Below are 25,615 nucleotides of genomic sequence, written 5' to 3'. Positions count from 1 at the left end.
CCACCTGGGAACAAACATGGCTCACGCCCATAGTAAGGACAGCAGCATAAGGTCTGGGCGCACCCGAGGGGCTGGGCTGGGCAGGGCAGCCGGAGGCAGTGGGAGAAGGCTGCCTGTGGTAGAGCAGCCCTGTGACGCGCATCTGGGAGGCCATGGGCTACTGCGAAGCCCGTGGACCCCGACGTACTCCGCCCACTCCAGTCCTGGCTCCCATCTGGGGCAGTGGCTTGGCTCTCTTGGCTCAGTTCCCCCCATGTGAAGTGGGTGGGTAGTAGTGCCCACTTCTGGGCAGACAGGGCTTCCATGAGATCATGTGTGGAGTGCCTTGCGTGCAGTAAGCCCCCTCCACACGGGCCCTGTGTGTGTCCTCCTGTGTGTCCTTGCGAGGGCCAGGCCTGACCTCTCACCTGGTCTGTCCCCCACATCCACAGCTCTGTTGGTCCCGCAGGACGGTCCTCTTCCCCTGATGATCGTGTCCCGGTGGAGAGATGGCTGCTCAGCTGCCGACCGACGTACCGCTGGTGAGTCACGTCACCCCTGCCCTCCTCTCAGAAGACTCGGGCCCAGGGCACGGGGCTCTTGCTTCCCCATGAGCCTCCACCCACACAGACCCCTCCAGGGCCCTCGTGCCCAGCTGTCTCCTGGGGGCTGTGTGTGCCTTGGTGAGGAGGGCATGCCCTTGTCCGGCACCCTCCAGGGCTGGGGGCCAGCCCTGCAGGACAGGGCAGTGCCGAAGTGGGCCCCTGGTGAGGGGTGGCTTAAACACGTTATGCTGGTAACCCGGGCCTGGTGAGGTGCTGCTGGGCGTGTGGCCCTTAGAAGTGGACACGCAGCACTAAATGTCCATTGTGGGTGTCCACCTGTGCTGTGACAGGACACACACCTGTGGAAGCAGGCACACCCCATCTAGGCGGTGGGGGACCTCCAGTGAGAGGGAGGAGGATATGGGGGGCCACGTGGGGCCTTCAGTCCCAGCCACGATGCTTTATCTTTAGCTGGGTGGGGGGGGGTGTGGCTGTTGGATTTTTGTCCCATAAACTTACTTTTAGACCAGAAATAGTTTGTAATAAAAGTAGATGGCATGTAAGTACTCGGCCCAGAGCACTGGGCCTCAGGACGCGGGTGCTGAGGCCACACGGTCCACCACAGGCCTCTGTCCGGGAGGAGCCCGTGGGCGCTGGAGATCTTCCTTCCTGGAGGAGCGTCGTAAAGGGCGAGCGAGGGTTGGCTCTGCTGCTTCAATCTCGAGGGCTTTTTTGATCCAATTTTATACCGCGAGGATTCCCTGGCCTTTGAACCTGTGCTGACGTGTCTTGTTTGCCGCAGCACCCGTGCGCACCGGTGCGCCTGGCCCTCCTCTTTCCCATCGTGCATGCGTGTGCTCTGGTTGTGTGCAGCAGTGGGGCTTGTTGTTGCATAAAACTCACACACGCACACAGTGTGACGTGGAATCTGCCAGCAGCATCCCCAGGGTTTCCCCGTCCACCCTCCTCCCTCCCCCAGCTCCTTTTCTCTGCTCTGCTGATCACCCTTCATTTTTCGTAAGATCCTCCCCACTTTCTGTTTTCCTCTCTAGCTGACATGTATGAGAGAAAACATGTGACCTTTGACCTGAGTTTATTTCACTCAACATGATGGTCTCTAGTTTCATCCATTTTTCCTGCAAATGACATAATTTCATTCTTCTTTATGGCTGAGTAAAACTCCATTGTGTGTCGGGGCTGGGGTTGTGGCTCAGTGGTAGAGCGCTTGTCTCGCATGCGTGAGGCCCTGGGTTCGATCCTCAGCAACACATAAGAATAAATAAATAAAAATAAACATATTGTGTCTCTCTACAACTAAAAAAGAAGAAAACTCCATTGTGTATAAATTCCTCATTTTCTTTATCCATTCACCTGTTGACGGACACCTAGGCTGGTTCCCTATTTTGGCTGCTGTGGATTGTGCTGCATAAACATGGTGTGCGTGTTTGCTGTAGTAAGAGTGGTGTAGCTGGTCATATGGTGGCTCCACGTCTAGTCTTTTGAGGAGCCTCCATACTATTTCCATAGTCGTCGTGCTAATTTATAACCCAGCTTTGTAAAAGTGTTCCTTTCTTCCACACCCTCTCCAGCATTTACCACTGCTTCTGTTCTTGATGACTGCCATTCTACCTGGAGTCAGATGGAATTTCATTGTGGTTTTGATTTGTGTTTTCTTAATTGATAATGATGTTGAACTTTATATATATATATATTTCTTGGCCATTTGTATTTCTTCTTTTGATATGTAGGTCTTTCTTCGAATTCTTAATTGTTTCCTTTGTTGTGCAGAAGTTTTTAAATTTGATGCCATTCCATTTATTAACTCTTGGCATTATTTCCTGAGCTTTAAGTCCTATGGAGAAAGTCATTGCCTGTTGGAGTTCTGACCCTATTTTTTTTTTCCAAAAATTTCATGTTTTCTGGTCTAATTTCTAGGTCTTCAATCCATTTTGGGTTGATTTTTGTGCAGGCTGAGTGATAAGACTTTTATCTCATTCTTTTACCTATGGATAGCCACTTTTCCCAGCACCATTTGTTAAAAAGGGTCTCTCTTCTCCAATGTGTGTTTCTGGCACCTTCATCAAGGATCAGATGGCTGTGTCTGTCTGTTCCTCTGGTGTGTGCATCTGTTTTATACCACTGTGATGCAGGCTTTGTTATTGTAGCTCTGTCGTGATGACTCTAGTATTACTGGGTTTTTGTTTGTTTGTTTATAATTGCTTTATTCTGGATCTTTCGTTCTTCCAAATTAATTTTTCTAGTTCTCTGAAGAATGTTGTTGGTACTTTGATGGGATTGAGTTGATCTGTGTGTTGCTCTTGGCAGTATGGCCATTTTAACAATATTAATCCCGCCTGTCCATGAACATGGGAGGGCTTTCTCCATCTTCAAAGTCTTCTATTTCATTCTTCAGTCTTCTATAATTTTCATTGTCGAGGTCTTCCACCTCCTTAGGTAGATTGATTCCTAGCTATTTTTTTTTTTGAGACTATTGTGAATGGAATTGTTTTCCTGATTTCTTTATCAGCAGACTCATTATTAGTGTATTCATCATTGGTGATTCTATTGATTTTGCAACCAGCTACTTGGCTGAATTTGTTTATTAGCTCCAGCAGTCTTCTGGTAGAGTTTTTTTTTTAGATCTTCTGAGTATAGGATCATCTTGTCTGCAGGGATAGTTTGACTTATTCCTTCCCTATTTTTACCCTTTTTGTTTCCTTCTCTTGCCTAATTGCTCTGGCTAGCATTTCTAATGCTATGTGGAACAGGAATGGTGAGTGGACAGCTTGTCTTGTTCCAGGTTCTAAAGGGGATACTTTTAAGTTTTTACCCATTCACTATTATGTTGGCCTTTATGATGTTGAGGTAGGTTCCTTTTATGCCTCGTTTTTTAGGTTTTTTTTATCACGAATGAGTACTGAATTTTGTCAGAGGCTTTCACTGCATCTGTTGAGATGATTAAGTGATTTTTATCCTGCTATTTATGTGATGAATCACATTTACTTACTTGCATGTTTTTTTGAAATGTGTTTTTAGTTGTAGATGGACACACTATCTTTATTTTATTTATTTTTATGTGGTGTTGAGAATGGAACCCAAGGCCTCACATGTGCCAGGCGAGTGTTTGACACTGAGCCCCGGCCCCAGCCCTTGATCTGCATAGTCAGCCACCCTGTACCCCTGGGAAAAGTCCACCTTGGTCATGATGCACGTCTTCTTCATAAGTTGTTGAACACAGTTTGCCAAGTTTTATTAAGGATCTTTGATCTAATTTCATCAGGGATTTTTGATCTGATAGGTCCTATCTGGTTTGGTATTTGGCTTCGTAGAATGAATTCTAAGTGTTCCTTCCCTTTCTATTTCATGGAATAATTTGAGGAGCATTCGCGCTTATCTCTTCTTTAAAGGACTGTTGGAATTCAGCGGAGAATCCATCTGCTCCTGGGCTTTTCTTTGTCAGAAGACTTTTTATTATTGCTTCTATCTCGTTTCTAGCTATCGGTCTATATGGTTTCCATGTTCTCTTGATTCAATTTTGGCAGGTCCTATGTGTCTAGAAGTGTTTTTTCTAGGTTTTCCAATTTACTGAAGTATACACTTTAAAAATAGTTCTTAATCATCCTATGATGTCTGCGGTGATTTCTCCTTTTTCACCTCTAATTTCCTTAGTTTGGGGTCTTTTGTGCAGTGTGGCTAAGGGCTTCTCAATTTTATCTTTTAAAATAATTAACTTTTTGTTTCATTGATTCTTTGTATTTTTTAATTCTCAATTTCATTGATTTCAGCTCTGATCTATTTTCTTCCTTATACTGGTCTTGGAATTGGTTTTTCTCTTGTTTTTCAAGGGCCTTGAGAGGCATCGTCAGATTGTTGATTTCGGGTCTCTCTGAGTTTCCCAGGAAGGCTGTTTCTCGTGGCTGTAGACTTTGCTCTTAGAGCTGTCCTCATACTCATAGTGACACAGAGTCGTGTCGCTGTTCTCATTTCATTCTAAGAATTTTCACATTTCTCCTGTGATTTCTTCTATCACCCGTTAATGATTCAGAAGAGTATTGTCCAGTCTCCATATGCTTACATAGTTTCTATAGGGTTTTGGTGTTGATTTATAATCAGATGCAAGAAATTGTATCAGTTTTTTGTGTGTTTGCTAAGAGTTGCTTTATGGACTAAAATATGGTTTATTTTGGAGAATGTTCCATGAGCTGATGAGAAGAAAGTATATTAGCTTTTGTTGGATGAAATATTCTATAGAGTCTGTTATCGCCATTTGAGACTCCGATGAGTCTTAACTGAGTTTAGATAGGTCTGGGTGAGAGAGGTGTGTTGAAATCACCCAGTATTATTGTACGTTGGGTCTGTCTGAGTCTTTAATTTGAATATTGTCTATTTTATATACTTAGGTGCACCAGTGTTTGGGGCATAGATGTCTACTATTGTCGTATCTTCTGGTGGTATTGTTCCCTTTACCACTGTCAAGTGACCTTCTGTGTGTCTGGTTTTGGTGTGAAGTCTGGTTTGTGAGATACGAGAGCAGCTGCTCCTGCCTACCTGGGGGCTGCTTTGCATGGGATGTAACTTGTGTCCTTTCGTCTTCAGCCTGTGAGTGCCTGTGCCTGGAAGGTGCGTCTCTTCAGTCCGCGCAGAGTGGGTCTGGTTTTCAAACCATTCTGCCAGCCTGTGTCTTTGGATTGGGTAGTTGAGACCATTTGCACTTAATATTATTATAGAGAGGGTTTTTTTTTTTTTAACTAATTGTTGCTATTCTGTTTTATTTCCAGTGTTTCATTTCGTCCCATTTCTCATTTGCCAGACGGGCGACTCCCAGGGTGGGGTGGCTGCAGCGTTCTGTGGGTGCCCCTCTGGTGGGTGGGCTTAGGGCTGGTCAGGCCTCAGGGCTTGCTGGGTGGTGACTGCTCTAGAGAGACGAGGTCAGGGCACCCTAGGGCCTGGCATTGCCCCCTCTGCTGGGAGTCTGGGTCTCAGGAGTCCCCCTGGGATCATGAGGCAGAGGGCCACTCCCCCACCCACGTGCTGCCCAGCCTCCCCAGGCTCCGCCCCGAGTGTGTCCCTGCTGGCCGTTCATATCCCTGACCCGCTTCGGCTGGTCACCTGAGCAGCCAGACTCAGAGGAGAAGCGGGTGGGCTGGCCGAGTATCTCTGACGTGGGTCCCCTGGGTGCCGTCTTCTCTGTGCCTGTTTCATGCACATCCTGGTAGCCGTAACCTGGCCCCACGGCACGCCTGTGGGGCCGGCATGGTGGAGTTTGCCGTGACCTCGGCTCCACAGCAGCCCTCTGCAGCCGGTCAGGAAACACGCTGCAATTTTCACGCTTGGCCTCTGCCTCAACAAGTTCAGGCTGCTTTTCCGGAGGCCACCCTCCGTGGTGATGGCCGCTGCCCCTGCAGCAGCCACTTGGCCCCCGCCCTTCTTTCCTGCTCTTTGTTTGGTGCACCTGAATTTCCGAGTCCCTGGGAGGCTCTCTGTGCTGAGTGTCGGGGACTCCCTCTCTGAGCTCCCTGTTGAGAAGCAGCACTGCACAGGATCCTGAGCCAGGGAGCGGCTGGGAGTGCTGCCCTCCTGCAGCCGCCCTCCACGTCCTCTGGCTGTCTCCCAGTCACGCACACGAACAGACCATGGAAGGAAGTTGCCAGAGGTAAGGAGACACATGATCATTAGTAAATACATGATCGTATGGTAGAAAACCCATAAGAAAACGCGTAGGAGATGAGATTCACCCGGGAGACCTCCCGCAGAGGAGCGCTCCGCAGTGTTCAGGCCTGTCTCTTTCTCCCTGGACACTCACGTTGTTTTGCAAAAATAACGACGACCCTGGCTAAGCAGTCTTGTATTCTGCTTTTTAATCAAAGACTCCATCCTGGTGTTTCTCCACGTTGTTTAAAACTCCTCTGTGACATCTGTGGGTGAAGACATGGGTCTCTGCGTGGTGCCCCTGGTTCCTCATGGTTCCCTTGTTGAACACGTGCTGGTCTCCCGCGTTCTGGTCACCGCTGTGGTCGATGGACACAGGCGGGTGCACTCTTCCCGGGTCTTAGATGATGTCTTCCGGAGCGTCTCCTGAGGAGGAGCCATGGCCGAGCAGGCCTGTCGGTGTAGCTGTCCAGGTGTGTTGGGGCAGGTGAGTCCCCACGGGTGAGTACCAGAGGACTTCTGCTGGCTGGCCAATGTCCGTGTGTGACCGGTGCTGGATGCAGAAGACACGTGGACAAAGGGATAGATGGATTTAAGAGATAGTAGTGCCCCTGGAGCATGATAGGTGACATACGGTAACACCGGACCTCTTTCCAAGTGGCAGTGTTTGAATTATTGCTGGGCTTAATTCTTAGAAAATGTTTATTAGCCATTTTTTTATTATTTGTTTACTTTTAATTTTTAAAAATCCAACTTTTAAGTACTTTGTATTTTAAAATTTAAAAAACCGCTGTCTATTTGGCCCTTCCTGTAGGCGGTGGGTGGGGTCTTGTGCTCCCTGGCCGCCTAGACAGGAGAAGTGTGTGTGTGCTCACAAGAGCGCGTAGTGCATAGACACCGTGGCGGCTGCTCCTCCAGGTTCGCTTTTTCTCATTCACTTAATTTGTTCGTTTCACTTTATTTCTGGTTGCAAAAGCATTTTGTGTCGGAGGTCGAGTCCATCCTGGCCTGCAGGGCCTCCGTGGTGCTCAGCCTGTGCAAGGCCTCGCCGCCCACAGGTCAGCAGCAGCGGCATCTTGTCCTGCCTGCTGCTTGTCCCCTGAGCACTCCGAGTGGCTGCTGGCTCTGGCCGCAGCTCGTTCTGCTGTAGGAACGTGTGCGTGGACTCACTCCTGAGCCCGGCTGGCTGCGTCTTCACCTAGGGCTTGCCCTCACCTGCCGCCAAGTGCATCCTTCACCGGTTCTGGTAAACTCACTGTTGTGGCACCATCGCCACTATCGATTTTAGATCATTTATCACCTTCAAAAGACCATGTGGTCTTTAGCCCTCGCTCCTATTCTGCCTGTGAACCCGGCCCGTGGCGACCACGGTCTGCCCTTTGTCTCGATAGACTGCGTCTCAGATCCGTGAAGTCATGCAATAGGAGCTCTTCTGTGACTTTTTTTTTTTTTCACTTAGCAAAATACTGACGGGGTGTGTCCCTGAGGACATGTGTGCTCCCTTCAGCGCAGCTGTGCTACTCCAGTGCACACCCATGTCCGCCCACGCGGCCTGTCTCCACCTGTTGGCTTTATGGACCAGTTGACCCAGAACTGAAACTCCAGCACTGGACACTACCTTCCGGCCCCCACCCCTGCCCGAGACCGGCTGCCCTCGGTCCTCCCTCGCAGTGGAATTCTGCAGTTCTGGTGCTTTGTGGCAGCAGATCTGACGTGGTACCTTGTCCCCGGGGCCCACCGTGCTATAGCAGGGCTCAGGTCTTCCTCTGTAAAGCCGCCTCGGGTTCCCCCGGGACGGATCTGGCTGTGCTCCACAGGATGCTTACCCGTGGGCTTGCCAGCAGAGCTGTGAGAGCACAGTTGCAGGCACAGGGTGTCCCCTGAGGTCCAGAGTCAGGTCCTGCCACCCTCCTGCCGAGACCTTCCGGGAAGGAGGGGAAGGGGCTGACTGGGCTGAGGAGGGGAGAGCGCCCGCCGAGGCAGAGGAGCAGCAGGCTCAGGGCGGCAGGTGAGATGAAGGAGCAGGCGGGGCAGGGTTGGGGTCCTGTCAGGATGGGGACGTTGTGCCTGGACACTTCCGAGTTTTCCCATCCGCCCTCTCGCTGGTTCACGAGAGGCATTAGGATCCAGGCTCTGGATCCAGCCCTGGATTTCCATGCCTGGTGTCCACTAGCTGCCGTGTGACCAGAGGAGGGGCTGTTTTAGTCAGCTTTTTTGCTGCTGGGACCAAAAGACCTGAGAAAAACAATCAGAGGAGGAAGAGTTTATTTGGGGGCCCACAATTTCAGAGTCTTTTAGTGCATAGATGGCCACCTGTGTTCCCTGGGCCTGAGGTGAGGCAGAACATCAGGGCAGAGTGTGTGTGCGGGAGGCATCTGAGGACAGGGCACCAGGAAGCAGAGAGAGCTCTCCTCTCCATGACAAGGCACAGCCCCCAGGACCACCTCCTCCAGCCACAGCCCGGCCACCTCCAGTTACACAGCTAACCCCGCCAGGGGACTGATGCCCGGTCAGGTGGGCAGCTCACGACCCAGCCTTTCCCCCCACACTGCCCGCAGGCGTGCCTCACATCTAACCACGCAGGGTCTGCCCCTCTGTGCCGGCTGCCCTCTGCACCTGCCCGCTCCCTGCAGCGCCTGCTCCTGGCAGGGCCCAGCGGGCCGTGTGGGAACCAGGAGTGCTGGGGCAGGCGGGAAGGGGCGGGGAGAGGTCACTGAGAGTGACAGGCCGCCGTGGCTGTCTTGTGGCCTGCTCTGAATTAGTGAGTGGGTCAGCAGGGGAAGTGCTGTGTCCATCTACGGGTGGCTGTACAGGGCCATCAGGAGCTGTCCTCCCACCCGGAGACTGACGCCCTGGCAAGTTGCCCACAGGACTCCACCCTTCTGAAGGTGGGGGAGTGGTCTGCCCTGGCACTGTCCCTGTGGCTGCCATCTTGGCTGGGTTCTGCCTGCCTGCCTTCTCGCCTCTTACAAGGACATGGTCATGACCGGCCAGGGCTGCTGCTGCAGGATGACCTCGTCGTGACTGATCACTTCCCCAGCCACCCTGTGTCTCAGTCCGGTCAGGGCCCTGGGGAGGCAGGACGTGCACTTACAAATGTTTGGGGCACAGCACTTGATCTGACCCATGACACCGCCCAGAAGGGCTGGCACTGAGCAGCTGGGAGGAAGTGAGGGCCACTGCTCGGTGACCCTTCTGCCACCGTCTGCTGCTGCGCCGTGGTGTGGTTTCAGGGTTCAAGCCTGTGCCTCAAGGACTGCTCCCACCCCAGCCGCCTGACCACCTGCTAGGGCCCAGCTCTGGCTCCATGGACCCTCTTCCAGAAGCCCCCCAGCTCTCCTGACTGTGCGCAGCCTCACTCTAAGCCACCCTCATGAGGGCTTCAGAGCTCTGCTCAGCCCCCTGTGGCCGCATCTCCAGACCCTGGTGACCCGCCTGCCCAGGAGGCTCTAGTCCCTCCTCCCCGTCTGCTCCTGACTTCACAGACATCCCTAAATCCTGCCCGTGTTTCCGGCCACACCTCCAGAGCTCTGAGGAGGGCCTGGCGGTGAGAGGTGCGGGTCTGTCTGCAGGAGTCAGTGACACCCAGGGACCTGACTGTGGACTTGACCCAGGAGGAGTGGCAGCAGCTGAGCCTGCCCAGAAGGACCTGCACAGGATGTCACGCTGGAGAACTCCAGGACCTGGTCTCTGGGTAAGGGTGGTACTGCGGCGTCACCAGCAGCCCATAACAGGACACAGTCACAGGAAAAGGGTCCTGCCAGGAAGGGTGTGGGGCCGCTGGAAGGTGCAGCTGAGGAGCTGGCGCAGAGGGTACGTTCCTGGTCCTGTCACGGCTTGAGGCTCAAAGTAAGGTCGGTAGGTGACATGAGGATGATTTCTTCACAGGTATAACCAGGGGTCGTGATCCATAAACCACCCCTGGGAACAAAGGGCAGCAGGACTAAGTGAGCGGTAGGTGATCAGACCACACTGACAGGAGCTGGCAGTTCACAGACACACAGGGTGACACACAGGTCACAGCCTGAGGTTTCAAAACGCTTTCCTGATAGAAGTTTACAAATTGAGAGATCATCCTTTTGGAATACACTAAGATTAATGAGAAAGGGTTTAGGGCCAGAGACCCACTTCAGGAGTGCAGTCGGGCAAGCCTCTTGGAGTCAGTTTGGTATCCTAAGTCACAGTTTTAACAGTCACTTTTAAGGGTCTGTCCTTAGGCCCCTTCCATAAGTGGGGGAAGTGTGTGGGAAGAAAACCAAAGGGCAAGACTAGTCGTCGGCCACATGGCACAGTCGGGCACTGCCCTGTGGAGGGAGCCCCACCCGCACCTGGCGTGGTCCTGTCTCCTTCGTGGATGGTTTTGGGCTACCACTGGCCTGTGATTCACAGCACGTACGTGCAGTGCACAGTGCCACCAGGGCCATGACAGGACAGCGTGTCCACCACCACCCTCGTTGCCCTTGGAGATCACTCCTGCCTCCCGGCCCTCTCCTGTGGCCAGGGTTCGGTCCCTGTAGTGTCTCTGCATGTCCTTGATTCTGTACACACACAGCCACAGGGCGTGCACCTTCGTGTCCAGTTCCCTGACCAGGTGGTGTTGCTCATGATGCTCCCAAGTGGCCGTGTGTCTCGGCAGTCCGTCTCTCCTCCTCGCCGTGCGTCATGCCACCGTGTGGGCACCTGCGTTTGTCTTCCCAGCCACTTGTTGAGTATTCGGACTGTTTCCACTTCACTCTGTCACGCACAAAGCCCCAGAGAGCATGCGTGTCCAGGGCCTGGGCTCAGGCCCAGGTCCACCAGCCTTGCCCTTTTCCGGCCTGGCTTTCCACACAGATGGGTGGCCTCATGGCCCTGGCCTTCTGTGTCCCGTGCCTTGTGTGTTATCTCTGTCAGGCCTCAAGCCTGGGGCATGCTCCCTTTCACATCAGTTAGGTCATGGTGGAGTTTTGAGCGTTCCCGTTCCTGGTGCGAGTCTTTGAGCAGGTTGCTGGGCAAACATCTCCCCCCTTCTGGGGCTCTTTTCCCTTTCTTGATGGTGTCATTTGAAACACAGTTTCTCATTTCCATGATGGTTTTGGGGTAGACTGGCCTACCATCTAATTTCTGATTTCCATAATTTCTAGTCCCGTTTATCTGTTTTGTTGTATTTGTGCTTTTGGTGGCAGAGTGTTGCAGGGGTCAACTCCTATATTCTTCTCAAGTTCTGTTTTAGCTCTTCCTTAGGTCTGGGATTCGCTGGGGATTCATTTTTATGAGTGGTGTAGGAAAGGGTCCAAATTGTTCCTTTGTGTGGGCACCTGGTGCCCAGCGTTTGTTGGAGAGCCGAGAGGTCTTTAACTTGGTGAACTCCAGTGTCTCAACTTTTTTCTTCTATGGATAGTATTTTTGGTGTCAAATCTAAGATATCTTTTCCCAAGGCCCCGAAGGCTTCATTCTGAGTTTCTTTTGTAATTTGTAGAGCATGGGCAGGCGATAGAAAGGGACGAGAAATGGGTGTGGTGGGGCCCACCTGTACCCCTGGGGACCCAAGGGCAGCCCTGCTCCTTGGGCAGCGGGGGCAGGAGAACCACAAGTTCCAGGCTGGCCTGGGCATCACAGTGAACCCATCTCATCATAAAACATACAAGGGACTGGGGATGTGGCTCCGTGGTAGAGCACCCCTGGGTTCAATCCCCAGCACCCACCCACACACACACACACACACACAGGAAGGATGGGCAGTTCATTGGGGGGGGCAGGCCTGGGGAGTCCAGGGCCAGCGGCAGCCCCGACTCCATTGCCAGTGCGTTGGTCTGATCTCGTGTCCCCAGGATGGAGGTGGTGAAGAAGAGCCGAGTTGGGAGGGTGGGGAGCCTGTGGGCCGTTCTTTGGGTGAGAACCTGTGGTGGCTGCAGTTGTGCATGCAGTGGCACTCACACCGGTGGTGGAGGAAAGGGGAGCAGCAAGGACGACTGCTAAGTCTAAAAATATACTTTAAAATTGTGATAAAATATACATAAAACTTACAGTTTTGATCGTTTTTAAGTGTGGCTTAATATCATTAGGTTCCTTCACTCTGTACTGCAGACATCGCCACCTCCACCTGGAGAACTGTCTGGTCTTGGGACCTAATACCCACAGCTGCTCCCGCCCCCGCGCCCCCGCGCCGCTGCGGCCAGCCTCCTGCCCGGCGCCTCCTGCGGGCGACCTGCAGCCGCTGCCTTCCGTGCCCCACGTCTGACTGAGGCTCCCGCAGGGGCGTTTTCTTAGTAGGCTCACGGGAGAGAAGGAGCGTGAGGACGCTCAGAGGGGAGGTGGGGGTGGGGGCGCCCCAGGGCGTGCGGAGACCACGGGTGGAGCACAGGAGTGGGCCTGCACCCTGCAGGGTGAGGGTGGCACCCCGAGCACCCCACTTCGCCGCCAGCGCTACCAATTTCTCCCTTTGCCTGACACCCAGAAGCCTCTGGTGGCAGGTCAGCCTCGCGGGGGGAAGGCTGGGGCAGACAGGAGGCAGGTGAAGGAGCAGAGTCACCAGCGCGCGCGTGTCACCTGTGGACACTTTAGTACGAGCGAGTGCGGGGCCTCCGGTGCACTGGGCGCGTCCAAGCCGGCTCTCTGCGACTCCGGAGCTCACGCCGCCCTTCTCCCTCCCCGAAGGGGCGTTTTTGCCACACGCACCCGCACCCTGCTTCCCCACTCACCCGCTCTCCCAGATCCCAGCGCGATTTCTCGCCCGGCCCTGCCTTGCCGGCATCTTGGGGCTCCGTTGCGCAGTCCCGCTGTGGATGTTCCTCACTCCCGGCATCGCTGACTGCTTCTGTTTTTGTCGTTTTGTTTTGTTTTTCCAGACTGGGGGACTAGACCTGGAATGAAGGAGTTGGATCTAAGGACGACACTGTAGAGGGCCAGGCACCCGCCAGGGCAGCCTTGGGAGGGCCCGAGAGGACCTGCGCCTGGGCAGGAGCGTGCACGCGGGCGGCTGGGGTATGGGGTCTCGCGGGGAGCGGCGGCCCACTGACCAGGGCAGCAGCCTGGCAGAGGGCTTTGTCTCTGAGGGCCATGAGTTGAAGGCCTCTACCACGCAGAGTGGCACCCCTGACCCGCTACCGCTGGAGGTGCCCGCGGAGCAGGGGGCCTGCCTGTTTGGGGTGCGTGGGGAGCGCCCCAGCGGTTCAGACCCTCGCCAGCGCCTGGCATCCTACGACTGCCGGGAGTGCGGCAAGGCCTTCGGTCGGAGTTCGTCCCTCGTAAAGCACCTGCGCATCCACACGGGCGAGAAGCCCTTCCGCTGTGACGTGTGCGGAAAGCCCTTCATGGAGCGCTCGTCCCTCACCATCCACCGGCGCGTGCACACGGGGGAGAAGCCCTACACGTGCGGGGACTGCGGCAAGGCCTTCAGCCAGCGCATGAACCTCGTAGTGCACCAGCGCACGCACACGGGCGAGAAGCCCTATGCGTGCCGTGTGTGCGGCAAGGCCTTCCGCAAGACCTCGTCCCTCACACAGCATGAGCGCATCCACACGGGCGAGAAGCCCTACGCGTGCGGGGACTGCGGCAAGGCCTTCAGCCAGAACATGCACCTCATTGTGCACCAGCGCACGCACACGGGCGAGAAGCCCTACGTGTGTCCCTTGTGTGGCAAGGCCTTCAGCCAGAATATGCATCTGACAGAGCACCGGCGCACGCACACGGGAGAGAAGCCGTACGCGTGCAAAGATTGTGGCAAGGCCTTCAACAAGAGCTCCTCGCTTACCTTGCACCAGAGGAACCACACTGGCGAGAAGCCGTACGTGTGCAACGAGTGTGGCAAGGCCTTCAGCCAGAGCTCCTACCTCATCCAGCACCAGAGGTTCCACATCGGAGTGAAGCCCTTCGAGTGCGCGCAGTGCGGGAAGGCCTTCAGCAAGAACTCGGCGCTCGCGCAGCACCAGCGCATCCACACGGGCGAGAAGCCCTACGAGTGCTACGTCTGCAAGAAGCACTTCACCGGGCGCTCGTCGCTGGTCGTGCACCAGATCGTGCACACCGGCGAGCGTCCCTACAAGTGCAGTGACTGCGGCAAGGCCTTCAGCCAGAGCGCGTACCTGATAGAGCACCAGCGCATCCACACGGGCGAGAAGCCGTACCGCTGCGCGCAGTGCGGGAAGTCCTTCATCAAGAACTCCTCGCTGACGGTGCACCTGCGCATCCACACCGGCGAGAAGCCCTTCCGCTGCGCCGAGTGTGGGAAGACCTTCAGCCGCAACACGAACCTGACCCGGCACCTGCGAATCCACACCTGAGCTCAGCGGTGGACACCAGGTGGACACCAGGTGGTGGGCTGCGCCGTGCAGGTCAGTGGGGCAGTCCTGTCTTTGGAGCACATGATGACTGACGCCAGGAGGCCCAGGAATGTGGGCATCCTTGGAGGGCTTTTTGCTCAAACGTGCCCTCCTAGGAAGGTAAGCAAGTCCCTGGATACCTGGTGTATTGGGGGACGTTGTAAGGTTTCTGAGGTCCAGTTAGTAATGGAACTTAGGCTGGGGCCCAGCCCTATGTGTGAATACCACAGGAGCTTGGCAAATGGCAGTGTCTGGGGCTGCATGTCAGCAGGACTAAGGGGCAGGTGGGAGGAGGGTGAAGACTGGGCTCTTACTCCCTTTGTCCTGTGCGCCCTGAACCCAGATCTCAGTTTGTCCCATCTCAGTTTTCTCCATGGTTAAAGGGAGATGGGGGCGTTTGTCCTTCCCACTGGCAGTCCGTCCTGTCCTGCTGGATCCCAGTTGTTGGTAAGGGAGGAAAGGGCCCCATGCCACAGTTAGCAAATAACAATGCCTGCTTTGAGTGCCAAAGTTAGAGTCGTCTGTTAGGATTTTCAAAAATAAAGCTTTTGATTAAGGGAGACTAGGTCATTTTAAGTGATCTTTTAAGTGTAAGAGATAGGATGCCAGTCCTGTGTCAAAGTCGACTTCGGAGACGGAGGGGAGAGTGGGAGGGAGGGAACCCAGGCTGCGCCAGGTTCAGGTCCCTGTGGGGTTCAGTGAGGCATGCACTCCGGCAGACTGTTCCTGCAGTTATTTTAGCAGCTAGGCTTGAAGGTAACTGCCGAGCCCATTCCTGCTGTCACAGGAAGAGCCCTCCGCTGGGTAGCCATGTGCAGTGGCACAGCACTGCTCACAACTGTCTTGGAGCTGGGAGGGCCAAGGTGCCCGCAGGCTTGGTGCCTGAAGAGGCCCATTCTTTATAGACTGCCTCTGTGTGCCTTCCCTGTGCTCCTTGGGCCTCTTACAGGGGCTCTGCCCCTAGGACCCCTCCTCCCAGAGGTCACCTCTTCATGTGGTCCACCATGAATGTGAGGGACACCGACTCGCAGGTTTGCCAGACCTTGTACTGCACCTCCCGGCTGACTGGAAGCTCTGCCTGCACCTGGGGGGCCCGCCACCCCACAGGCTTTCTCTGGGGCCTTTAGGCCACCTTTTAATACTGACATTAATAGAACTGGTTCTGAACGCCCTGGAGTTTCTGATGGTTCCCACTTTTTGATACTGGTGTATATGAAGAATAAACAAGTCATTTAAAGGTCACTTTGGTATCACAAGTACACTTTGTAAGGCAAGTGGGGGAAGTGCCCTCCTGGCACGTATATGCAAGCTGACAGTTTTCCAGCTGGAAGCTGGTCGAGTGTCGGGTGGGCTTGGTCCAGCACTCGGTGTTGGAGCCCTTGCTGTCTGAGTCTCTGGCTCTCCTTCATGAGTTGGCGTCCCCCATGACTTCCCGTGGGACCTTGCTGTTCGCAGCAGCCCCTCGGCCGCATCCTGATGGAGAGAAGACTTCTTCCAGTCTTTGGGGGAAGAAATCCTAAGCTTCCTTCTGTTGGGTTCACCATGAACTGACCTCTGCACAGAGGTGGCCTGTGCTGGTCAGCGCAGATCTGGGCCCTTTCCACACTCCCAAATGGCTCTGGTGAAGGATGGAATCAATGCCACTGTCTGCCCTTGATGTGGGTGTCCGGGCCAGTCCCTCCACACCACAGTAGGGGAGGCGAGTGGCAGTGGAGAATATGCCCTGGCCACCTGCCTGGGTCAGCAAGAGTTAAGGAGGACTCCTCCCGCTGATTGCGTCATGAGCGTGGTTCTCACTGCACATGTCTCTTGGAGGCCATCGCCATGTCTGTTCCCTGTGTGTTAACCAGTAGGTGGGGCAGGGGCCACGGGCCAGGAGGTCCCACCTGCGTGTCCTGGTGGCTGACATTGCACCCACACTTCTGCTGCAGAACAGGACGCCCCAGCCCTTCACAGAGGTGGGAGAGAATGGGAATATTGACATGTTGCTGTCCCACAGTGGCACGTGCCCAAGACATTGTGGGGCCAAAAGGCAAAGTGTGGTGGGATAGAGCCCAGAGGAAGTGGCTCCTCGCCAGCCTCATAACTCCACCACGTCCCGTGTAACTCCTGGGCTTTGGATTCCTCAGCTTGAAAATGAGAACATAGTGGCACTCCCCAGGTCACAGAGCACCACTCACTATACCCTCCGGCTTGGGGCTCTCGCCTCCCCTGATTGGCTCTCCTGTGTCTGTCACACACCTCCTGGGAGGCTGAAGGCGCAGGGCAGTGGCAGCTCTGCTCCAGGGGCCATTCAGGACACAGGTTCTTCCCGTCCTACTGATGTGACTATCCCCCAGGGACGTCATGGGTCTAGGTTCCTGTGGGAGCTGAGCTGCTGCTATACCCAGGGTCCAGCCATCATGCTGCCGCGTGATCATGTCATTGAAGGAAAAAATCCACCGACTGCAGGAGGCGGGTCCTTAGTGCTGAGTGCACCCTGATCTTGGAGACATTCACGTGTGTAGCCGTGAGATCTGGAGTTCAGTTGGATGGTGAACGGCCTGGCTGCCCGCGCCAGGACGGGGCACAGTCTTGGCAATCTCCACACACCCGCCCACACCCCGTGGCCGACTGGGTGGCAGGACCCGTTTGAGGCTCGCCTGCATCCCTCACCCCTCTGCCCTCCTCCCTCCGTCAGGGGTGCTGGTGCCCAAGGGCGCCGCCTGGGCTTCTCACCCACCGCGTGGCGCTTTTCTGTGTGTGCTTCAGCTTCCTCACCTGCAAAGGGGTAAGTGACAGCGCCTGCAGCTGGGCGACAGTCCCAGCCCTGGACCCCGCACGGAGGCACGGTGACTGCGCCTCCAGGGGCCTGGCTGCTGGCTCTGCTGGCTCCAAGCCGCGGCGAGGACTTGGGTTCCCAGATGCCCGGGGCCAGACGCAGCAGCGGGAGAGAAACTAAGGCCCGCAAGGCCTGCCAGCTGGGAGTGTGGCGCTGAGGTCCCCAGAGGGAACCACGGCACGGCCGGCGGCCACTGACACCCAGCCTGGGTGCTGCGGCCTCTCCAGCCCGACTCACCGCCGTCATCCATACTGCGCTTGGGGCTGCTGACCGTGGGGGCACCCGCAGCTCCTGCCCAGCGAGCCCCGCACCCGCCCCGTCAGCCCCGCCCACTCCCGTGAGACCCACCCACGACTGCCCACCCTGCTCTAGCCCCGCCCTCCCGGCCCCACCCATTACACGAGGCCCGCTTACGCTCAGGTGGGGAGCGGGCTAATAGTCTGGGCCCTCTCACTGCACGTGACTCCTAATACTAGTGTCACTTATTGAGCACTACGCCATGCGGGGCCCACAGAGCATGGCATTCACCTGCAGCCAGAGGTGGCTTTGGCTGATAAATCTGGGAAAGGCCTCAGAAGGCCTCAGCAAGATGGGGCGCGTGGTCGGGTTTCGCCTCTGCTGGGAAAGGGGGCGGGTGTTTGCAGCGATCCCCTGTGTTGCAGAAGGGTGGAGAGGTGCAGAGGTGGAGCCGGTGGGGCAGGTGAGAAGCCGCTGGGAACAGGAGGCGGTGTGTCAACGGTGTGTAAACGGGAGGAGAGGTCTGGGTCAGGAAGGGCCTGAGCTGCTTTTCCCCTCTCTGTTGGCGGTGGGGCAGAGGCTGTGCCTAGAACGTGGGTGCCTAGTGGACGAAGCTCTGGGTGGGCAGTGAGTCCTTCGGTCACCAGATCCGAGCTGTGCCCGGGCACTGTTGCAGAGGTGGGGAATCCAGCGGCGACCAACCCACCCCTGATTTCTGAGCACGACCAACCCACCCCTGATTTCTGAGCACGACCAACCCTCCCCTGATTTCTGAGCACGACCAACCCGCCCCTGATTTCTGAGCACGACCAACCCTCCCCTGATTTCTGAGCACGACCAACCCGCCCCTGATTTCTGAGCACCGTCGGAGGATGAGAGAAGAGATGAAGTGGGTGGCTGCAGCCAGGGAGGGTGGGCCTGAGAGGGTGACGCTGCAGCAGAGACTGTTGGCAGAGGGAAGACCACTCACACAGCTGGAAGAACAGCACGGCACTCGTCCACCTGTGCCCGAAGCCGTGCTTGGAAGAGAGCAAAAGGGGCCACACCAGCATCACCTCAAAAGACTGGCCTAGTAGCTTGGGGTTCCCTGGAAGAGTGCGGGGAAAGGGGTAGAGGGTGAGATGGAAACACTCAGCCACAGCCCTGGGCACGCTCACTCGCCTGTTTTGAAAGTGAGGGGGCTTCAGGGGCCTTCACCCAGCAGCTGCTTACCAATGTCCTGGAGCATTTTGATAAATGAATGATGTGTGTGAGACTAGTAGTGTTTCTCTGCTCACCATCACTCTGGGTGTGAGGTGTTGCATTCAGCTTTGGCCGTGTGGCAACTGCTCCAAAAGTTAGTGAGACGCTCCTTCATTGTGGCCTCCCGGACGATGTTGCACAGGGCACCCCCCGCCATCCTCACTCGTGCAGTTGTGGTTGCTGCTGGTCAGCTGTGGGCAGGCTGGTCTTGACTAGCCCGGGCTGAGTGACTTGCCTCTCCCCCATGGCTGGTCCTCCAGCCAGCGAGCTGGAGCCAGTGCAGGCTGAGCAGGGAGGGAGTTGGGGTCCCCTGACCACTCACAGAGGAGACAGAGTGGAAGGGGGCTGCAGGAGGAGGCTTCAGACACCCCAGCATTCACATCGCATTTCACTGACAAGTCCCACGAGCACCTGGAAGAGTTGGAAAATCCACATTGCAAGGAGGCATGCATCCAGTGAGGGTCACCTTGGCAGTCTGCTCCATCAGGTTAAGCATAAAAAGTCAGGAAGAGTATGAAATATCTGATAAACAGAAGACATGACGTTACAGGGACTTTCACCTTTTACACTTTAAATTCAGAATTGTTCAAGTGTTTTGCAATAAACGTTGCGTTTTAAAATATCTCGGCACGGAAGTCTTCAAGCACACACTCTAGCACTGAGAACCCCCGTGTCCATCTCCCAGTTACCACTGTAGCCGTCTGGTTGCATTTAAACATGTCCCTTCTCTGCTGGTTTATTTAAACCCATCCCAGCTACCTCATCATTTTCTTCATCAATATTTCAGTGTGAGTCTCCAGCAGAAGAGAACTTAAAAAAAAAAAAAAAAAAAAAACTTAACCGCTATATGAGTATCACACCCAACAAAATGAGCAGTCATTCAAAATACCCCCTAATGGGCCAGGTCAGTTTCCCCTGGTTTTCTAAGTGATGCATTTTAATGGTTAGTTTGTTAAACATGGATCCCAAATAAAGTCTGAAGCTGTGTTTGGCTTAAACGTCTAGCATTCTTTTTTAAGTCAGGAAAAATAATGGTTTTGGAGGGTAAGAAACAGAAGTACTGTTGAAGTACAATCATTGAAACATGATTGATATGGTAAATTTTATGTTGTGTGTTTTTCCATCATAAAAAGTTGAAAAGAGATTTCAAGACTTCAGGACAGCATAGAGAATAACTCACTTCCCGTGTGTTTACCACTCGGAATGACTTAGATTTTTAGGGCCTGTGGGTACATATCTGATTGTAACAGGAAGCTCTAGGTCACCATATGAGGCTTGCAACACGTCCACTGCCCTCTGCCCGGGTTTCCTGGCAGCAGGGAGTTGGTTCATTTTGTCTCAATCTTTTAAAAATGTACTTAATTATATGAATTATCATTCATTCAAGAGCTTGTTTGATACCAAACTCAAAAGGATCAAATAAAATGACAAAAAAGCAAGGTTGGTCCCATCTTCTCTTTCAATACCCCTGAGAACTATGAGGATCAGCCTCTTTCCTCCTTGGCCTCCCCCCTGCCCCCCTGTGGTCCTGGGGGCTGAACCCAGGGGTGCTGTAGAACTGAGCTGCATCCCAAACTCGTTCTGTTTTTATTTTGAGACAAGAGTCTCACCAAGTTGCTGAGGCTGGCTTTGAACTTGGAATCCTGCCTCAGCCTCCTGAGTTTCTGGGATCATAGGCATGTGCCACTGCGCCAGTCAGGGGATTAGTTGCTTTTGAAACCTCCACAAGATGTTGGATATGCGCACGCACACAACACACAACACACACATATACACAACACACAACACACATACACACAACACACACACAACACACACACACAACACACACACATACACACACAACACACACACACACACACACATCTCACCTGATCCTAGCAGGGCCAGCAAATGAGGGGGTCAGTAATCATTGGCAGGTCGTCCAGCTGCGCTGAAGGCATGATCCAGATTTCCACAGCCACTCTGGAAGCTTCTCTGGAAGAGGCAGAGCAAATGCAGCTGGGCAGCCCACGATGGAGCCGGGATCCTGCCTGGGAGAAGAGGGCTTCTGCAGGGACTCCGTGTACTGCCATCTCCAAGTCCTGTTCCCTGGGGAGCTCACAGGTCCTGGGGTGAGTCTGGGGAGGGGAGGAGGTGTGCCTCATGAGGCATGTGCCCCGTGGGTAGGACTAGGGCAGGTGCCAGAGCTCCCCGTCTCTGGCTTGAGTCAGGCTGCCACCCTGCCTTCCACGTAATGTGGCTCCGTGGACACCAGCGGGCTGCGTGGTGTGTGCCGAGCATTGGCAGTTAGGCTGAGAAGGCCTTTCCTTCCCGCTTCCGGGGGCTCAGGGGCTTCATTTCTTCCAATCTTTTCAAAATCACGATTTTACTTCTCGAGAGTTAAGTAAACACAGTTTCCTTGTCGAAGGTCAAGGGCATCAGCGGGTGGGATCTGCTGCCGCCCACCCTTCAGCAGCCGCCTGCTGTCCAGGTGAGGGTGCTGCTGGGGTTGGCTGCAGGTGGGGAGTGACTGGGTTTGACGACTGTTCTTGACGCCGTTCCTTGCCCGAGGAAGAGTGTGGTGTGTACAGTGTGGGAACGAGGCGTCTCGGCCTTCCTGCCCTAGTGGGCCTGGGGAACGTCGCCCATCTCGTGTGACAGTGCCAGATGTGTCAGCTGATGTCGGTGAGTAGTGATGATTAAATGCCACATTTCCTTAATGCTACTGTGGCTTTCTTTTTTTAATTTTAGCATTTCTCACATTGAAATATGTCTGACAGTTATCCATCTACTTGGATTCTCTTTTTTTAAGATTTAAACAACTTGGGCTGGGGATGTAGCTCAGTCACAGAATGCTTTCCCAGCATGTGTGAGGCACTGGTTTTGATCTTTAGCACCACATAAAAAACAAAGGCATGCTGTCTATCTACAACTATAAAAAATTTAAAAAAAAATTAAACACCTTACTGTATAAGCAATACATGTGGAAACAGAGCTGTCTCATTGAAGGCAGGCCGTAGTCAGGAAGAAAATCCAGGTTGCATCCTGAGATTAGCCTGAAATAACAGAGCCACCCTGTCTAGTCTGGTCTCCAAACAACAGAGCAGGAGCGCTTCCTGAAGGCTGGACTCTCGGTGAGGCGGGTGAACCCTGGAGCCTTTCAGGCTGAGATCTGAAGGTGTCACAAGCCCCCTGGACACGCTGAACGTTCGATGAAATCACCATTTTTAAATTGTGTAAGAACACACATGACATTGGTGAGCGTGGAGATCTCATGGGTTTTTGTGTTTTTAATTTGGCGAGTCTTCACATGCATTTCTGTGCACCCATAGAAGATATCTGACCAGGTTTTATGTGCTGAGGGGTTTCCTTACCAGTGACGTCAGGTTACACCTGCAGTTCTGTAACTTGCTTCCCCCACAGGTGTGTCTTGAGACCTTTTCAGATCTACAGTCTGCAAAGACTCGTGGAAGTAGGATAACAACATCACTGGGTTGATGGGATCTTGGTGCTGTGTGACTTGGTCGTAGTGGTTCTCTTGGGGACGTTAACCCCACCACCCCGCTGCTGGGATGAACCCAGGACTTGGCAGGTGGCATGCTAGGCAGCCTCCCATCAGCCTCATCCCAGCCCCTGGTTATATTTTTACCTTGAAAGGGAGTCTTGCTAAATGCCTGCTGACCTGGAACGTGCCTCGGCCTCCTGAATTGCTGGGATCACAGGTAAGCACCACCACCCCTGGCAGCTCATCTTTTCTGAGGGGGTCTTCAGGGGAGTCCTGTGGTCAGGGATGGACTGGGGGGTGCGTGTCTCTCCAAGCCGTTGTCGGCTCACTGCCCTGTGGCTTGGGGCCTGGCTCCTGGGTGGCTGGAGGCGTCACCTCGGGCAAGTTTCCCTGTTGGTCACCCTTCTCCCCCTGCAGTATTAGTGGAACACGAAAGCCTGTGGGGACAGACTGCCCTGGTTAAATCCTGGCCAAACTATTTGCAATATGAATTTTTCCCCCTTCCAGAGAGGCCAAGGGCCCCAAATGACTGCTCTTTGGAAATAACCCGAATGCCAGTCCATGAAGGAGGTGCATCCACAAGGGGCAGTTCGGCCCCTCTCCTCTGGGTGGGATGACACACGACAGGGTTCCTGATAGGGGCTCCAGGACACTGCCTTCTGAGCCACGGCAGATGCACAGAGGAGGGGACCAGAGGTCTTGCCCGGGAAGCCATCTCAGGGCTGGGGCTCAGTCACCAGGGGTTCCACGATCGTGGGTGTCTCACCTGGCCAGATCATGAGCTGTGTCCAGCCAACTGCTGAGCTCGGTCGAGGTTACCCATTTTCTTTTTAATTTAGTGATTTGCCAAGATTAAGATTCACGAAGGTCACCTTTCATTTTTTAGCCCTTCAAAACAGCACCCATGGAGCATCAGGGATGTGCTAAGAAGGGCTGCAGGTGCTGGACACTCAGGGTGAATTAAAAACAGCTCCTACACCAGGACCTCAAATTCCAGAGGGCAAGACAGGCAATCAGCAAGAAAAAGTATAGAATGTGGTGAGCTCCAATATCTTCCGAGAGCCGGGGACTCGGCATGAGAAGGCATTAAAGTGGGCTTGGAGCCAGATCTGGGTTCTCCCTTAATTCACCAGCACATAGTGGCGTTTGTGAATTCCTGTCTTTTGAGTGATGTGGGAAGTTGTGGCCTTCCGAGTGATGATATTTTTGTAAAGAACAGACTTGTTCATTCATTCATGCCACCGTTTTGAGTGTGGGTGGGTGTTATGCCAGGAACTCATTCTGAAGAGCAGGCACAATTTGGAACCCACAGAATTCAAGACTAATCATAGCAAGGGGTGGTGGTGGGAATGTCTGTTCACCAGCTAAAGTGATACCAAAATAACAAGCACAGCTTACAATGTGCATGTTTGGCTCTATTTAAAAATGTGGACTTTTGAGGAATTTAAAAATCGCACATCTTCTCATCATTTCAAAAGCTGCCACCCAAGCTAATGGTTTAAGAATTTTCTCATAAAATCTAGTCATGCTGCATTTCTGCAAAGTGGCAATCCTACTCCTCTGTGACCCCACCTGCGTGTGCCTTGCCAGTCCCGTGTGTGCACAGCCCCCTGCGCCCCACTTCCTGCTTCTGCTGACTCCTGGCCACGTCTTCTCCCGGCTCGCCCGCGCCCACGGCTGTTGTGGAAACTCGGTGTAAATGATGGCAGTGAACTTGCGGCAGGCCCTGCTGTCTAGTGCCAGAGCCGACTCTAGGAAAGCACTCTGCAGCCTTTTTCCTCGTTTGCCTCCATCCCACTCCTGGCAAGGTCCCCAGGGAGCTTAGTTTCCCGGCCACAGCTGGGCTCCCCCCACCCACCCCGTGGATGGGTGCGGGGGCGGGCGTCCCCTTGGCGGGAGTGTGCAGGATCGGCACTGCGGACAGCTCTGAGGCCGTCCTCCAGCAGGGAGCTGCTTGGACCCACTCCCCAAAGCCACCCCTAGAGTCTCAGGGAGGCGAGCTCGCGTCATGCAGTCCTTCCTGGGCCAGCCTAGAGGCTCGGGTGTCCCAACACTCAACACGCCCAGAAGGAAACTCAATTTTCCCTCAAAGGACCCTTGATCCTAGTCAGCGAGCACAGGAGCCATGGTGTCCCCTCGGCTCCACCTGCAGCTCCACCCAGGACCGAGCAGCTCTTGTCCCCCCCTGCCTCCTGCCTCCAAGCCAACTCCTGGGTCACCTCTTCCATGGCAAGAGTCTCCTCATGACCTCCCTCTGCCCCTTCCCAGCCACCCCCCAGCAGGTCCAGTAGGCTTCTCAGAGCCCAAGTCCCAGCGCACCCGCAGCCAGACCAAGGGCCTCCCTGGGCTCCCAGGACCTGGACGCCCCTCCGCCCCTCCGAACCCACATCCCATGGCTCCCTTGCCTTCCTCCTTGTCCCTTTGAACCTCGTGTTCTCTGTCATGGATTCTCTCCTAACTGGCTCCTGCCTGCCCTCAGGTCTGTGGGCAAAATGTCCTCTCTTCTAAAAGGGCCTGGCACTTACTGCACACCCAGCCGTCAGGCACTGGTGGAGGTTAGCACAGACTGCATTCCATTTTACATTCCTGGCCTGCCCTCCCTGGTGTCTGCTTCCGTGGCTGGAATGCGGGCCCAGGTCACCCAGAGCTGCAGCTGCCCATGGTTTAATAGCTGTAGAGTGAACAGGTGGGTGGGTGAGTGCCCAAGTCCCCGCCCACAGTCACCTGTCTCCACTAATCGTGGAGGTGCCAGCAGCCCTCACATTCTGTAGAGCCACATCCAGGGCCTGAGGGTCGCATCCAGCTCCCCGAGACCACCGGGGCTGGGTGGCTCCCTGGCAGGCTTCACAAGTCAGGAACACAACCAGAACGGCCAGGCCCTCGGGCATGCTGGTTCCCCTCCACCCCTCCACTGCCCGAGGCTGTGCAGGGGCAGGAGAACCAGGCCCCATGACCAGCAGAGCTTCCAGCCACAGCCGATCAGTCTGGATTTCACTTCCATGGCCTTTCCATGCAGAGGGCAGCGGCACAGTTTCCTTTTAAAGGCCGTCTAAAAAGGTCTCGGGAAATGAGTTCAAGTGAAATAGAAGTGCAAGGTCAGTAGTACTACAGATGTGGGAGGGGGCAGTCTTGAAGGAGGTGTCCACTGATGCAGGAAGCAGAAGCCAAGGAGGGTGCGTGAAGCCAGTCTGAGCGCTCGGTAGTCAAGCAGTGGGATTCCCCAGTGCACCTTCCCTTTCTTCTTTCCTATGGAAAGCAATGATCTCCCAAGGAGCCCTTCAGTCACATTCTTTCCTCTGGGACTTTATTGTAAGTAATGTAAGGATCCAGCCAGGATCCCCCATGCTGAGAAGCC

General features: G+C 54.5%; 2 protein-coding genes across 4 annotated transcripts in view; both read left to right on the top strand.

Annotated features, from left to right (window-relative positions):
* Positions 1-433: 433 nt before the first annotated feature.
* On the top strand, positions 434-15,746 carry Znf71 (zinc finger protein 71). 2 transcript variants are annotated; one of them, XM_026381311.2, is made up of 4 exons: positions 434-521; positions 7,633-7,889; positions 9,746-9,867; positions 13,001-15,746. In XM_026381311.2, the coding sequence occupies exon 4, from the start codon at positions 13,139-13,141 to the stop codon at positions 14,432-14,434; it is 1,296 nt and encodes a 431-aa protein (XP_026237096.1). In that variant the 5' UTR covers positions 434-521; positions 7,633-7,889; positions 9,746-9,867; positions 13,001-13,138; the 3' UTR covers positions 14,435-15,746. The 2 variants fall into 2 exon arrangements, with proteins under 2 accessions (XP_026237096.1, XP_026237099.1); XM_026381314.2 differs by lacking the exons at positions 7,633-7,889; positions 9,746-9,867 and having other exon boundaries at positions 448-521.
* The window catches only part of Smim17 (small integral membrane protein 17), a 50,974-nt gene continuing 25,793 nt past the window's right edge, over positions 435-25,615 (top strand). Inside the window, exons 1-5 of one of the 2 annotated variants that reach the window (XM_077792880.1) lie at positions 435-521; positions 20,693-20,887; positions 21,275-21,440; positions 22,413-22,477; positions 23,147-23,298. The gene's annotated coding sequence lies outside the window, so the exon portion shown is untranslated. The remainder of the gene's footprint in view (positions 522-20,692; positions 20,888-21,274; positions 21,441-22,412; positions 22,478-23,146; positions 23,299-25,615) is intronic. The other variant, XM_077792879.1, reaches the window with a different exon arrangement.

This window comes from Urocitellus parryii, chromosome 15 (assembly GCF_045843805.1).
Source record: "Urocitellus parryii isolate mUroPar1 chromosome 15, mUroPar1.hap1, whole genome shotgun sequence".
Classification (NCBI taxonomy): domain Eukaryota; kingdom Metazoa; phylum Chordata; class Mammalia; order Rodentia; family Sciuridae; genus Urocitellus; species Urocitellus parryii.
Note: the sequence above shows the minus strand (reverse complement) of the source record. Positions and strands in the feature narration are given on the sequence as shown.

What these genes read in the sequence shown, in the direction of transcription:
- Znf71 (XM_026381311.2), top strand. Translation starts at nt 13,139, where the DNA reads ATGGGGTCTCGCGGGGAGCGGCGGCCCACTGACCAGGGCAGCAGCCTG.